General features: G+C 58.9%; 1 protein-coding gene across 2 annotated transcripts; it reads left to right on the top strand.

Annotated features, from left to right (window-relative positions):
* Positions 1-4804: 4804 nt before the first annotated feature.
* Positions 4805-15067, top strand: FNDC5 (fibronectin type III domain containing 5). Of its 2 annotated transcripts, none has more exons than XM_029081498.1 (6): positions 4805-4963; positions 9507-9622; positions 9857-10055; positions 10587-10679; positions 11417-11550; positions 13360-15067. In XM_029081498.1, exons 1-6 carry the CDS (start codon positions 4867-4869, stop codon positions 13399-13401), a joined length of 681 nt encoding a protein of 226 aa, XP_028937331.1. In that variant the 5' UTR covers positions 4805-4866; the 3' UTR covers positions 13402-15067. The 2 variants fall into 2 exon arrangements, with proteins under 2 accessions (XP_028937331.1, XP_028937332.1); XM_029081499.1 differs by lacking the exon at positions 13360-15067 and adding an exon at positions 12416-12583.
* Positions 15068-15536: the final 469 nt, after the last annotated feature.

The following is a 15536-nucleotide window of genomic DNA, read 5'->3' as shown; positions in this document are numbered from 1 at the left end:
TGCTCAGACAGCCTTATTGAAGGCACATCTTCTGCAAGAGGCCTTCCCCGATTAAGCCCTCCCTTCCTCTCCTCCCACTCCCTTTTGCATCACCCTGACTGACTCCCTTTATTCAACCCTCCTCCCAACCCCACAGCCCATATGTATGCACCTCCAATTTATTTATTTATATTAATGTCTGTCTCCCCCTCTAGACTGTAAACTCGTTGTGGGCGGGGAATGTGTCTGTTTATTGTTGTATTTTACTCTCCCAAGGGCCTAGTACATTGCTCTGCACACAATAAGCGCTCAGTAAATAGGACTGACTGACAGAAGGGGAGGTGTGTAGCACTGGGGAGTGGAGGGGGGGTGAGGATGTTCTATCCACCAGGCCATGCTACTTTTCATCGAGGGTCTCAACGGAGGCTTCTCTCTCCGGGTGAAAGGAGAGTAAAGGCCTGGTGGGGTGGGGGGAGGTGGCTTGTCCGGTTTGGGGGAAGCTGGGAATGGGGGACGGGATGGGGACTGAGGACAGGGATGGGGAGAACCGGGACCGGGGAATGGAAACCAGGATGGGGGAGCCGGGAATGGGGACCGAGGTGGGGAGGTGATGAAGCCCCCCGCCGTACTGGGTGGTTGCTCCTCCCCTCTCCCTGCAGTCTTCGCACGTGCTCCCGCCGGGGCCCGGGGGTTGGGAAGAGAGAGAAAGAGTAGAGACGGGAGGTGAGAGGTTTGGAGCCTCACACGAAGAGGGGTGAGAGATCGGGGTAGCCTCCCGGACCAGGAGGGGCGGGGGGCTTGGCCTTTGGGGGGAGACCCCTCCCTCTGGCCCCCTCGTCTCCCCGCCTCTCTATACCTTCCCACCGGGAGTCTCCTCTCTGGCTGAGAGCCCCCCGCCCCCCTTTCCTGGCCAAGGGTGTCCCCAAAGCACCCCCCAGTCCCGCCCAGCTGGATGGGGAGCGGGAGCTGGGCTTGCTGACAATCCGAAAGGCATGACAATGAATGCCACGCAAAGGATGCGCAGAACAAGATGCAAATTAGCGTCTGTGATTCCGGAGTCAGCAGCTTGGGGACTTGGTGTAACAGGCCTGCAACCTGCCTGCGGGAGCCTCCCTCGCCCTCCCTCGCCCTCCCTCGCCCTCCCTCGCGCCCCCACCGCCTCCTCCGACCTCCACTCCCCACCCTCAGGTTCTCTGGGGGCCTGGGGGCTCCAAGAATCCCAACCCCCGGGGAAGTGCAGGCCCCGGGAGGCTCGGAGGACCCAGGCGGGACGAGCTCCCAGCCCCGGCCCAGGCGGCGCAGGGGGCCTGGGCCTGCGGGTGTGCGCGGTGGCCAGCAGGCGGCAGTAAAGAACCACGTTTCAGGGTCCAACCCGGCTGACTCCTTCTCGCTCTCGCTAAGACCCCCGACCACCCCCCCAACTCACACCCACACACCCCTTCCCACCTGTCCGACTGAAAGTAGGGGGACAAACATGACCTCTGGGAGACCTCCTCTTCCACACTTATTAATAATAATAATAATGGCACTTGTTAAGCGCTTACTGTATGCCAGGCACTGTTCTAAGCGCTAGGGTAGATAGAAGGTAATAATAACGACGGCATTTGTTAAGCGCTTACTATGTGCAAAGCACTGTTCTAAGCGCTGGAGAGGTTACAAGGTGATCAGATTGTCCCACATGGGACTCACGGTCTTAATCCCCGTTTTACAGATGAGGTAACTGGGGCATAGAGAAGTCAAGGGGTTTGCCCAAAGTCACACAGCTGACGAGCGGCTGAGCCGGGATTTGAACCCATGACCTCTGACTCCCAAGTCCGTGGTCTTTCCACGCTGAGCCACGCTCCACTCTTATCAGGTGGAGAAAGCTCCTGTTCCACATGGGGCTCACACTCTTAATCCCCATTTTACAGATGAGGTAACTGAGGCACGGAGAAATGAAGTGACTTGCCCATAACAGACAAGTGGTGGAGCAGGGATGAGACCCCATGACCTTCTGACTCCCCGGCCTGTGCTCTATCCACTAAGGCATGCTGCTTCTCAATATTTCCATACTTCCTCCCTCCCACCCAACTTCCCTGATTGTGTCCCTGCCACCTTTTTCCCAGAAGGAAGGAAGAGTCTGGACAGCGTCAGTGCCCGAGTCCCCACGGTCTGTTGGAAGTCAGGGCCTCAGGAGCGTCAGATACCAGAATAAGGGGACGGGGGTCACAGGAAAGAAAGGGGGTAGGTGAGGAGGGGCAGCAGGATGAAGGAGAAGCTGCCCCCCCAACCCCCATGTCTCGAAGACAGAGGAGCAGAGCAGATCTGGGTTCTAATCCCTGCTCTGCCACTTGTCTGCTGTGTGACCTTGGGAAAGTCATTTAGCTTCTCTGAACCTCAGTTAGCTCATCTGCAAAATGGCAATTATGACTGTGAGCCCCATGTGGGATACGGACAGTGTTCAACCTGATTAACTTGCATCTATCCCAGCACTTGGTCTAGTGACTGGTACAAAATAAGTGCTTAACAAATTCCACAGGAAAAAAAAATAAAGGAGGGAACCAAGGCCTCGGCCTCAGCTGGGAGAAGGTGGGAGAGGAGGAAGGAGGGAGTGCATTTCTGGTCCATGTGGAGGTTGTTTCTGGTGTCAGTATATGGGGGAGAGTGTGGTGCTGTTGGTGTGCTCTTAGTGTGTTTTTCTTGTGGATGTGTGTGCACCATTTGCGTGTTTTTTTCTGTGTGAGTACCTATTCATCTGAGTGTCTGTGTGTGTGTTGGTGGGGGGGGGGCGGTTATCCAGGCTCTAATATTCCTGAGGAGGTGAGAAGTGTAAAAGGAGACCCAAACCAAGGCATGTCAAGGAACATGTCTTCCAGCTCTGTTTTATTGTACTCTCCCAAACACACAGAAAGTGCTCAATAAATACCACTGATTGACTGATGGATTGATGGCAGGGTCCGGTTTCTGACACGCTCCCTTTATTCATCTCCTCTCCCAGCCCCACAGGATTTATGTACATATCTGTAATTTATTTATTTATAGTAATGTCTGTCACCCCTTCTAGCCTGTAAGCTCATGCGGGAAGAGAATATCTCCATTTAATGTCGTCTTGTACTCTCCCAAGCGCTTAGTACAGTGTTCTGCACAGAGTAAGCACTCAATAAATACGACTGACAGAATGAATGAATAAATGAGTTCTCCCCATGAGAAGCCCGAATTCAGCTCCTAGAGGGACCGAGCTCCTCAGAACCAGTTACAGGCCTGGGCCCAGCTCTCTGATTCTTCCCCAGAAACTGCGCATGCATGATACCCCAAAATGCTCTCACAGCAACTGTCTCCGCTTGATTCTTTCCTTCAGGCCAGTGAGCCTCACTGAACCGATGAGGAAGTGGAAGTCCAGAGAGGCTAAGTGACCTGCCCAAGGTCACACAGCCCGCCAATGCCTCTTGAACCTGGGGCTCTTGCCTCCATCTTTCCAGTGGTTTTAACCCCTCCATTCCCATGAGGGAACTGTTCGGGTCGGGAGCTCTCCCTCTCCTACTCAACCCCCCCGGTAAGGAGGGGGAAACTAGTTTGGATCAGCCAGTCCCTGGAGCCTTGACCAGGCCCAGGCTAAGTCTGGCTTCTCCGCTCTGTCTTGAATCACAGCGACTGCCCCTCCCCCTACCCGGGTTCCCGGCCCCTCCGGCTGGCCAAAGGGAATAGGAAGAGGGAGGAGAGCAGGAGTGTGGCGGGGAGGGCTGCAGGGAAACTGGGCGAAGCAGATCCCGAAGAGTTGTAAAAGGGAACTAGGTGAATTAGGTTGGGTCCTTCTTGTCTCCTTTCCTCCAGTGAGGCGGCTCCTCCGGCAGATCCACTGGCTTCCCGAGGGGCCCCAGCTCTCCTAACCCCTCCCGAGGGGACCTGGGCCAGATGAGATCCAGAGTTGGGAGGAAGGGGCAGGAGTTCTGAAACTGGAACCGGTTGCTGGGGGCAGAGTTTAGGGGACCCAGAGGGCAGGGCAGAGGGGAACGACAGAAGGAAGGTTATGTGAGGTTTCTCCTTCCGTCCTTCCCTCCTGTACGTACCTTGGGGGCCCTGTCCAGAACTCTGCTTCCTCCCCAGCCGTCCACCAGTGGTGCCCGCCCCTCACCTCTCTCTTGGAGGGTGGGTGGGTGGGGGAGTCCAGAGGGGATACACCAGGGTCCGCGGGCCCCGGGGGAGGGACGGGGAAGGAGGAAGGAGAGGGAGGGGCTGGGAGGGACCGGGTCCTCCCCTGGCTCCTCCTCCTCCTCCTCCTCTTTCGCGGCCGCCCGGCCTGGGTCTGGAGCGAGCAGGGAGCGCTCCCGCCCCCTCGGGCCGCCCTTAAAGCCTCCTCCTTCCCTTCTCCCTCGCTCGCCCGTCCGTCCTCCGGCTCGCCCGTCCGTTCCTCGGGCCCCAAGCCGCCTCTACGCGAAGAGGGACCCCAAGTTGCGGGGGTCCGGGGAGGGTCCTGAGCGGCTGAGAGGCGGCGTAGAGAGGGAGCGGAGCGGGCTAGCGGGGGCGGCTCCGGCGGGATAGAGGCTGACCGCCGGGGACGGACAGACGTGGATGCAGCAGCAGCAGGAGCAGCAGCAGCAGCAGCAGCAGCAGCAGCAGCAGCAGGAGCATCCGGAGCATCATCCGGAGCATCATCCGGAGCAGGAGGAGGAAGAGCGGGCGGGCGGGCGGGGCAGGACCTGCTGTCCGCGGTGCTGAGATGCGGGCGGCCCGGGGGCAGCGGGCAGCGGGAGGGAGCCGCCTGTGAGCAGCCCCCCGGCCCGGCCCGGCCGGGAGGAGCCGGGGGGTGGGCTGGGCTGGGCCGGGCCGGGCCGGGCCGGGCCGGGCCGGACGGGGGGCGGGGGGCGGGAGGGGAGCGGAGACCGCCCCCGTTGCCCATGAGGAGGCGCGATGCGGGCGGCCCGGGCCCCAGACGCCTCGCTGCTCTACATTCACGCCGCGCTGCTCGTCTACTTCAGCTATGCCAGCCTCTTCCTGGTGGAGGCGGGTAAGTCGGGGGGCCGGGGGCCGGGGGCCGGGGGCCGGGGGGCCGGGGGGGGGCGCCGCTCCTCTGCCTGCCCTTGGGGTAGAACCCGGGGGGAGCCCGGGGGGCCCGGGGCGTCCCAGCAGAGAGGGGATGGGGGCAAGGCCGCCTGCCCGCCCGGCCGGGACGGGAGCCCCGGGGGCTGGGAGACCGGGAGCGCGGGAGCGCAGGAGCACAAGAGCCCAGGGGCACAGGAGCCCCCGGGGCTGCGAGTTCAGCACAGGAGCACAGGAGTACAGGAGCCCAGGGGGCCGGGAGACCAGGAGCGCAGAAGCACGGGAGCACAGGGGCACAGGAGCCCCGGGGGCTGGAAGCACAGCACAGGAGCACAGGAGCCCCGGGGACTGGGAGCACAGCACAGGAGCCCCGGGGGCTGGGAGCGCGGGAGCACGAGAGCAGAGAAGCACAGGAGCCCCGGGGGCTGGGAGTACAGGAGCACAGGAGCACCGGGGGCGGGGAGCACAAGAACATCGGAGCACTGGGGGCTGGGAGCACAGGAGCACTAGGGACTTGGAGCACAGAAGCACTGGGGAGAGAGGGCCGGGGATTCAGAGAGCTGGGAGGGCTGGAGAGTGGGACACGGCATCCAGAGTCAGTCGGAGACGGAGGCTGGGGGCCGGGGACTGAGGCAGGGGTTGGGCCTGGGGGCTGGCTTCTAGGACCGAGGACTGGGGGCTGGAGCTGGGGCTGGAAGTTGAGGGCCGTGACTGGGGGCTGGAGACTGGGAGTTCGGGGCCGGGAGAGGGGGCTGGAGCTGGAGGCCGGGTGTTCAGGGCCAGGGGCCGGGGGCTGGGACCGGGGACTGAAGTTGGGGGTCCAGGGCCCGGTGTTGGGGCTGAAAGTAACTCCCCGGCCACGTCTATCTGCCCTGTTGTCGGTCACTGTCTCTCTCAGGCCTCCGTGTTCCCTCCCCGGACCCAGCTCTGGGCCTGAGAGTGAGCCAGAGCTGTGCTTAACTCGAGGGTTAGAAAAGGCGCAGGATTCAGGGCTGGTTTTTCAGGGATTTTTTTGGGGAGTAGGGTCCGTCAAGGAGATTCTCCCTCCATCCCCATAGTGAGTCCCTTCCCCCCTCCTCAGTTCCTGAGCACACACGGCCTCCGGGTCAAGCGGATCCAGGGACAGAGGGACATCCCAAGGCCGCTCCCCTTGCCCGCTCATGAGCCCCTCCTCCCCACCACTGTCTCTGCACTAATTCAGCAAAAGAAGGGATCACTAAATCCCTCCTGGGCAGCTGGGCAAGCGCATGTGATTGTGTGTGTGTGTGTGTGTGTGTGTGTATGTGTGAGAGAGAGAGAAAGAGAGAATACATGAATGGGTGAGTAGGTGTCTGTGTGTTGTTTTGTGTGGGCCTGTGTTTTGAGGAGGTCCAGAAAGGGATGTTTGATAGGGGGCTGGTCACAAATAGGAAAGCATATTTTCTTCCTCTCTCAATATCTGTCCCCCTATATCTCTCTCTCATACACACACACACACAAACACACACACACTCACACACTCACACACACACACCCCAGCAGCAGCAACAGCAGCAACAGCAGCAACAGCAGCAACAGCAGCAACAGCAGCAACAGCACCCTGACTCCTCCAGGCCAGCCTGAATGTGGCAGAGATCTTAAGAAGGAAAGGGGACCAGAGGAGGAGATTCCAGCCCCCTCATTAGACCTCCAGATCCTTCAGCCCATCTTTGTACACTGTAGCCTCAACCTGGCCCCAGCCTTCTGGAGGAGTTCCTGGCCTGGAGGAGCCCTGCGCCCCCACCCACCCCAGCAGCTTCTCTTCCTAGCAGACGGGGCAGGAGGATGCCCTGCCAGATCCATCCAGAGCCCCCTCCTCTCCTCTCCCTCCCGGTCCGGTCCAGTCCCCAGCCCAGCTGCATCTGCTCTTTCAGGGACTCCTCCCTCGGGGTTGGTTTATTAATAATAATAATGATGACGATGTTTGTTAAGCGCTTACTATGAGCCAAGCACTGTTCTAAGTACTGGGAAACAAGGTAATTAGGTTATTCCAAGTGGGACTCACAGTATTAATCCCCATTTTATAGATGAGGTAACTGAGGCACAGAAAAAATAAAGGGACTTGCCCAAGATCACACTTTTTCTCCCACCACCCGCCCTACACATGCTCCTGCAACCTCTGCTGTTTTGCCCTCTGATCCAGGCTGATGGGAGCCCCTGCAGCCCTTGGCCAGCAGGGAGGGGGCTTGCCCGAGCTTCTCCCTCAGTCTGGAGGAAGGCTTTCCCAACTGTAGAGGAGACTGAGGCCCAGGACCACTGGCCCTCACCCTCAAAACGATTATTCCTCTTTCTGGAACTCCTGAATGGGGCCGTATGGGGCCCCGGTAGCTCCCCTGCCATTTTAATTCCCATCCCTCCCCCTAGGCAGAAGAGCAAGGAGGTCAGCCCAGACCATTTCTTGCCCAGAGGGGCAGGAATAAGGGAGCCCCTCCACCCTTGAGGTTGGAGTGGACACTGCCAGGGACCCAGGGAGTCCAGGCTGGAGTCACACTCTGAAGTTCCCTGGAGTTCAAGATGGGGGGGGGGAGTGGGAGAGGGAGGAGCGGGAAACGCTCCCCCAGGTTCCCGAGACCCTGTCGTCTCTTCCAGGTGCCACCAAGCCTGTGGGAGACGGGATGACTCAGGTTTCATCTCTCCCCCGTGCTCCCACGTCAGCTGCCTGAGCCCTTTGACCTTTTTGATGCCAAGGTCAATGGATCAGGGAAGGTCATAGCTTCTCCAGGGTCAGGCCCCAGGCTCCCATTTGACCTTTTTTCTCTGACCGGGGTGGGAGGGGGGATTGGTGGTCCAGGATGAGGTCTACGGGCCCGGGGGAGGGAACGGATTGGTGGAGAGAGACCTGGGCTCTGTCCTAGGACTGACGCAGGCTCCTCCCCACAGTTTGCTTGGCTGCCAGGGAGCCCCAGCTCAGCCCCAGCCCACGTGCCTCCGTTATGAATCAGCGGTGGCTGTCCCCAACCGCTCCCCTGAACCTGGGCCCAAGCAGCCTTGACCCCGAGCCCATTCCTTTCTCGGCATGACCAGAGTCCGGAGTGGTGTCTCAGGAGCCCCTTACTGTCCTCTGGTCCCTGTCTGGTAGTGCCCACCCCAGTCAGGAGGAGGCCCATACTGCTGCCCAGCATGAGGGACTCCTAGTCTGGAGGCTGGAGCAGAAATTTTGTGGTTGCCACGAGTCCCTCTCCCAGCCTCCAGATAGCAGGGACCTTGCCCCCTCTCCCCACATCTTCCCTGGGATGAAAACAGGGGGGTGGGGTCTGGATGGGACCCTAAGCCTCTTATAATAAGGCTAGAGAGAGCTGGGGTGAGGTCATGGCATCAGGGTTGAAGGGCAGGGCATCAGGGTGGAGCAGCCAAGGGTGAGCCACTCCCCAGCCTCCCCTTGAGATCCCCTCCCACCCGCTGACGTCAGCAGTCATAAGTACAGTGCTCTGCACATAGTAAGTGCTCAATAAATATGATTAATTGATTGATTAATAGATTCAGCAGCCTCCCTCGAGGGACGGATGACAAGGCATGTCCCAGGCCCCGGGGTCTACCCCAGGGACTGAGCAGTTTAGGACAAGCCTGGGCACTGCCTCAGTTTCCCCTCCTGTTCGATGGGGCCAGAGACCAGCCAGGGGTCTCCTGAGATAGATCAAGGTAGCCAGGACTTAACCCCTGCCTTTTGATTACTAGACATTTCTGTCTCTCTCTCTGAGTCTCACTCTGCCTCTCCTTGAAAACACCCTGTGGACTCTTTCCAAGGCCACGCCAACATGCTCTCTGGCCTGATCATTACACTGTGGGGTCAGTCAGCTGTGGCCAGGAGAGAAGATGGGGCAATGTGGGAGGATCCATCCGGGATCTCTGAATCTTTACATTTCTTTTTCTCCGAGATTCTGTCTGTCTCTCTCTCTCTGACTCTCCGGGTTTTTGTCTGTTTGAATCTATTTCTCTATATATTAGTCTCTCTGGGTCTTTGCCTCTTTTTTCATCTCTGTCTCTCTCTGGGTCTCTCTGGGGATGTTTCTCCACGTTTCTGTCTCTGTGTGTCTCTGACTCTCTGGGTTTTATCTGTGTGAGTCTCTTTCTCTATTTCTGTTTCTCTGGGTCTTTACCTCTCTCTAGGTCTCTGCCTCTCTCCGGGTGCCCCTGTGTTTCCATCTCTCTAGGCCTATTTCTCCACGTTTCTTTCTCTGCGTGTCTGACTCTCCGGGTTTTTGTCTGAGTCTCCATCTCGCTGGGTCTCTCTATCTTTTTGTCTGTCTGTCTCTCTGTCTCTGAGCTCCTACCTCTCTTTGGTTTACTTTCAGCGTTTCTCCAGCTATGCCTGGATGTTTAATCTACACAGAATCTCCTCCCCACTCCCTTCCTTCTGACCCCATTGGGTGGGCTCCCTCTGGGTGAGTCCTTGAGATCCCAGACTTTGGTGGGGTGGGGGAGAGCGACGGCTAGAAGAACAGCTGCTTCAGCCCCCGCTCAGATTCTTACCTCGACCATCTCTCTCGCTCCAGACAGTCCCTCCGCCCCGGTCAACGTCACCGTGAAGCACCTGAAGGCCAACTCGGCCGTGGTGAGCTGGGACGTTCTGGAAGACGAGGCGGTGATTGGATTTGCCATCTCTCAGCAGGTATCGTGGAGGCCCGGGGCCGGGGGCTGGAGAGAACAGGGACGGGCGGAGGGGAGGGGGCTCTGGAGGGAAGGGAAGGGGGTCGCTGATGGAGGGGAGGGCGGAACGGTGAGGGAGAGAAAAGGGGGGAGGCTGAGGAGGGATGGGGCGTGCAGGAGAGGCGTGGATGAGAGAGGAGAGAGGAACGGGGTCGTCGGGCAGGGGGAGGCACCAACTTTGCTCTGGCCTCTGCAGAAAAAGGACGTGAGGATGCTCCGCTTCATCCAGGAAGTGAACACGACGACGCGGTCGTGCGCGCTGTGGGACCTGGAGGAGGACACGGAGTACATCGTCCACGTGCAGGCCATCTCCATCCAGGGCCAGAGCCCCGCCAGTGAACCGGTCCTCTTCAAGACCCCCCGCGAGGCCGAGAAGCTGGCCTCCAAGAACAAAGGCAGGAGGGCAGGGCCAGAAGGGGCGGGGGTGGGGGTGGGAGTGGGGGTCCGCATCTCCTAAAGACGTTAGTTCCGAGCTCGTGGCCTGAGCAACGGCCTGCACCGAGTCTGCTGAGTTGGACTAGCGCCGGCCCCACTTCTCTCCATCCGTCACTCTCAGCCGGCACAGCCTAGAATATAATAGATCAGACTCCCTCGCCTTTAGCATCCTTAGCCGGATTGATGCTACTGGGACCGCGGGGGTTGGTCTGGGGTGGAGAAAGCCCGGTGGGCTCCCCCTGGCCCAAATCCTTCCCCTGCTACCAACACACCCCCAGAGCGGGCCAGCTCCTACCCCTGGGGCCCTGGCCACAGTGGAGGGAGCGAGGTGGGAGTGTTATAGGAGCCTCTCTTCCTCGGGCCCGGCCTGTGGCTAAGGGGACGGAGGTGTAGGGACCCCCGGGGGAGGGGAAGACTGGGGAAGGGCAGTCTTGGGGGGGGCGGGCAGGTGGGGAGAGGCCAGGAACTCAGAGTCCCTCTCCTGCCGGCAGACGAGGTGACGATGAAGGAGATGGGGAGCAAGGACCAGCAGCTGAGGACGGGGGAGGTGCTCATCATCGCCGTGGTTCTGTTCATGTGGGCGGGTGAGTTCTGCGGGTGAGGACCCCCCCACCGGGGGCCTCATCCTTCCCCCTTCCCCTCCCCCTCTCAATACCCCGACTCCATGAAACAAGGAGACCACCTTCCCCCCACCTCCTCCCAGAAGGACCCGTGAAAGATTTGGAGATTCTTGGCCGGGGTAACCATGGGACCCCAGGGGTCCTGTCCCCAGCTCCCCTCCCTCCTGTCGCTCCCTCCCTCGGTGACTCAACTGCAGAAAAGCTATGGTCCCTGTTAAACGCTTACTCTACGCCAAGCACTCTTCTAAACTCTGGGGTAGGTAATCAGGTGGGACACAGCCCCTGTCCCTCATGGGGCTTATACTCTTAATCCTCATTTTACAGATGAGGTAATTGAGGCCCAAAGAAGTTAAGTGACTTACTCAAGGTCACAAAGGAGACGTGGTGAAGTCGGGATTAGAACCCAGGTCCTTCTGATTCCCAAGCCCGTGCTCTATCCACTAAGTCACGCATATAGCTGGGAGCCTCCTAGCTCCACTTGGGAGGTCTCTCCAGAGGGGAGCAGGTGGGCAAGGGGGGGAGGGAGAGGGAGAGGAGGGAGAGGGTGTATTCCGGGGGGAGATGAATGACAGGGCTGGGAGGCTTCTCAGAGATCATCTTTTGCAGTCCCCTGCCTCCATGCCCCCCGAGGGCTCTGCTGTGGGAGCCCAGCTCCCTCCCAGCTCCCTTCCCATCTCTCCTCCCTTCCTCCCCACCTATAGGAGTCATCGCCCTCTTCTGCCGGCAGTACGACATCATCAAGGACAATGAGCCAAACAACAACAAGGAAAAAGCCAAGAGTCCGTCGGAGAGCAGCACCCCAGAGCACCAGGGTGGGGGCCTTCTGCGCAGCAAGGTGAGGGTCAGTGGGGTCAGCAGGATCAGTGGGGTCAGCCGGGTCAGTGGGCTCAGTGGGATCCAGCAGATCAGTAGGGTCAGCAGAGCCAATGGGCCTAGCGGGGGTCATCCAGGACCAGTGAGGTCAGGGAACTCAGCAAGGTCAATGGGACGAGTGGTGTCAGGGGCCACCAGAGACAGCAGGACCAGTGGGGCCAGCAGGATGAGCCAGGGCCAGTGGCTTCAGGGGGATCAGTTGGCCATCAGGGTCAATGGGGGCCAGCAGGGTCAATGGGGTCAGGGGACTCAGCAGAGCCAGTGGGGTCAATAGAGCCAGGACCCCACCCATTCCAGCTCCGGGTGGCCTGGAGCTGTGGGGCCTGGAGAGCAGAGCAGGATGCTTCTGGCCCAGGGACCGGAGAGACCCCAGCTGGGTTATTAACAATGATGGTATTTATTAAGTGCTTACTTTGTGCCAGGCACTGTTCTAAGCACTGGGGTAGATACAAGATAATCGTGTTGGACACAGTCCCTGTCCCACATAGGGCTCACAGTCTTAATCCCCATTTTACAGATGAGGGAACCGAGGCACAGAGAAGTGAAGTGACTTGCCCAAGATCACACAGTAGACAAGTGGCAGAGCCGGGATTAGAACCCATGACCTTCTGACTCCCAGGCCTTGCTCTCTCCACTAGGCCATGCATGGGTTGATGCCATAGGCTAGGGTGGGGAGGATGTTGATGGAGAGGAGCCTCACAGCTCCAGCCACCCCACCCCATCACTCTCTCCCCCTTCTGGGTGGGACTTCCCCAGATGGGGAAGACTCTTGGGAGTCAGAAAGCCTCCTCTGACCCCACCCTCCCCTCCCTCATATCATTCTCCAGTCTCGACCCCTCTCCCACTAAGAGGAATCAGCAGACCAGGGTTCTAGACTTTGCTGTGGTATTTGGACAAGTCCCTCACGTCTCTAGGCCCCGGTTTCTCCCTGTAAAACAGACCTGATCATCCCTGTCCCTCCACTGGAATGGTGAAGATAGTGATATGACAACTGATGCCTGAGCTTTTTTTCTCTTTCTCCGTCTCCCCTGCCCCTTCACGCTCGGACTTTCTCTCTTCCTCCTAATTCTTAGGTCTTGCTCTTCCCCACTAAAGCTTCCACTCCTGCCTCACATCCCCCTCCCAGGCCTTGCTGGTAATCTACAAAATGATCCCTGGATAACAATAATAGTATTTTTTAGTATTTTTAGTATGTACCAAACACTGAACTAAGTGCTGAGGTAGGTACAAGATAATCAGGTCAGGCACAGTCCCTGTTCCATACAGGGCTCACAGTCTAAGTAGGAGGGAGAGAGAACAGGCATTGAATCTACATTTGACAAATGAAGAAACTAAAGCACAGAGAAGTGAAGTGACTTGCCCAAGGTCACTCAGCAGGCAAGTGATAGGGCAGAGATTAGATCCAGAGATTAGATCCCAGGTCCTCTGACTCCCAGATGTGTTATTTCTACTAGGCCTCTTGGCTTCTTTGGCTGAAGGGAGGAGGAGGAGGGTGGGAGAATGGGAAGGAAGGAGGGAAAAAAAGACATCAGGAAGTAAGCAGTGAACCTCCCTAGAGGCCACCTTCATTTTCAGTTGACCATCTTTGGCCTTCCAGGCCCAACCCAACCCAAGGAATTCTTCCTGTCCCATCCTCTCCCCTGGTCTCCCTCTGCCGGGGTCTCTTCCCCCTGACCTCCCCACCTCCAGGCCAAATGCTAGACCCTCTGCCTGGCCTGGTGGATCCTGGAGACTTCTCTCATTTGTCTTCCCACCTCCCCTCCTCTTCCAGTTTCCCAAACAAAAGCCCTCGGTGAACATCATTGAAGCATGACTGCCTGCCTGCCTGCCTGCCTTCCTGCCTGTGGGAGAAGGCCTCCCCGCTCCCCTGCTCCGTCTCCGCACATCCCGGGGGGCCGGGGGGACCGGGGGCCCACAGAGCAGCTTGGAAAGAGCACACCCACCGCTGCACATTCCCGACCCCCCGACCTGTCCCATCCTGGGGGTGGCGGCTCCACAGAAAGCCTAATCCTGCAAAAAAAAAAAAAAAAGAATGGCCCGACCCTGAGGAAGAGAAGGCTCTGACAAGAGTCCGGTGGGCTGGGCAACCCCAGAAAGCTGAATCCTGCAAAAAAAAAAAAAGAATGGCCCAACCCCGAGGAAGGAGAAGGCTCTGAAAACGCTCCAGTGGGCCGGGTTACCCCATGTCCGGCTCCGGCTCCCCTGGGACCCTCCTCTTGCACCGGACCAATCTTCTGCCTTCTGCTCCCTTCAGGCCTGGTCTTCCCTTCTGGGGAAATGCACAACACACAATGGTTCCTGCCTTTCGGTCTTCACTCCCTAGGGACCGGACTGAGCTCGGCCCTGCCCGGCTTCCGACTCACACCCTTGCGACTCGAGGTCTGGGGACACAGAAGCGGGAGGAGGGATTGGGGGGGTGTGGACCCGATGGTCTTTCATTTCTTCTCCGAGGATTCCAAGGCTCCTCTCTGGGTGAGGGCATCAGGGGTCTGCCACCATCACCCCATCTCACCTCTCTGTCTGTACCCCTGTGCCCCGGGTCTCCTTGTCTCCATTACTAATGAGCAGACCGGGACCCCCAGCTCCACCAGAGACCAGAGGGGAAAGCAGGGGTGAGAAGAACACACGAGCCCGGCCCTGCCTCTCCATCTGTGGAGTGAAATCCCGTTGGTCCCATCAACCCGGAAGCCTGGTGGCTTTGGTTAGAGGCCCAGCCTGGACTGGGCCATTAACTGGCTCTTTCCTAGGGCTTGGAGAGCACTGGGAGGGTTGGGGCAGGGCAGGCCTGGCTTCCTCTCTCTCCCCGTCCCACCCCCACCCCCGATCACCCTCTTCGCCTCATGACGCCATCTCGTCCGGGGTTGAGGGAAAGCCACTGCCTGATGCCAGGGTTGCACCTCCAGGACCTGGAGGTAGAGCAGGACCAGGGGGCCTCTTGCTCTCCTGATTCACATCCAACCCCCCGTGGGGACCACACGTCCAGGTTGCCAGCGAGCGATGGGCCTCGCGACAATGGGTAGGGGGTATGGATTGAAGACACCAAAGGGGAGAGGGGTCTAGACTAACTGATCTAAGGTGCGAGGACCCTCTCTACCTTGTGTGGCACTTCGGCCAGACAGTAAGAGGCAGGCCAGCGGGCTGCGGGTCTCTGCCTATAGACAGAAGCTCCATCTCGACAACCTTAAGAAGCTCTCACTAGCCTAGGCCTTCACCGTCTCGATCCTTCTCTTCAGCCTTCCGGGAGCAGTGCGCGTGGGAGGGAGGTGGCGAGACTTAGCCCGAGGAGGGATTTCAACATCAAGGGCTTCCCCAATGCCAGCGAGGGAAGGGAGGGTTCAAATCCATTGTCGTGTAACTTCCATCCTTGCTGAACGGGGCTAGGAGGCGAGCCTCCTTAGGGGAGAGGGCAATACCTCTTGATCCAGTTAGAGCAATAACCAATTTTTAATGTACAATAAAAAACAAAAAAGCACAGAGAAGGGGCGTCCTGGCCTTTCTTTCTCCCGCCCCCCCCGCCCCCGCCACCCTGTCTTTCCTGCAGCCTGCACCGCGCGTGATGGATGGATGGGGGAGGAGGCGGAGCTGATTTTGAAGGAGAAAGAGTCGATCGTTTCCCTCCATCTCCTCTCGCGGCGCCCGGGGAAGGTGCCCGCCAGCAGGACCCGGAGCTGAAGTGGAGCGGAGCCTGAGGCGGGAGGATGAAGGGGGGAAACTGGGACAGATGGGGGTGGCATGTGCAGGAGGAGAAAATAGCTGCTCCATCATCATCTTAGGGGAGACAGGCCCCCGACCCCCACTGCCAAGAAAGTCAGGTGGGGGGACGGGAATGGGGAGAAGAGAGGACTGGGGGAGAGAAGGAGGTCTGATTCTGGGGGTGCTGGATTTCTGAGATACAGACTCCCCACCTCTGGTCATCCCATAGGGCTTGTGTTTTCAAGAGAGAGGGAG

The sequence above is a fragment of the Ornithorhynchus anatinus genome, chromosome 16 (genome assembly GCF_004115215.2).
Source record: "Ornithorhynchus anatinus isolate Pmale09 chromosome 16, mOrnAna1.pri.v4, whole genome shotgun sequence".
In the NCBI taxonomy this organism is placed as follows: Eukaryota; Metazoa; Chordata; class Mammalia; order Monotremata; family Ornithorhynchidae; genus Ornithorhynchus; species Ornithorhynchus anatinus.
This window is presented reverse-complemented; position numbering and strand designations above follow the sequence as displayed.

What these genes read in the sequence shown, in the direction of transcription:
- FNDC5 (XM_029081498.1), top strand. Translation starts at nt 4,867, where the DNA reads ATGCGGGCGGCCCGGGCCCCAGACGCCTCGCTGCTCTACATTCACGCC. An exon ending in GCTGGCCTCCAAGAACAAAG is followed by an intron (nt 10,056 to 10,586) that starts GCAGGAGGGCAG and finishes TCCTGCCGGCAG; the next exon opens with ACGAGGTGACGATGAAGGAG. An exon ending in GGGGCCTTCTGCGCAGCAAG is followed by an intron (nt 11,551 to 13,359) that starts GTGAGGGTCAGT and finishes CTCCTCTTCCAG; the next exon opens with TTTCCCAAACAAAAGCCCTC.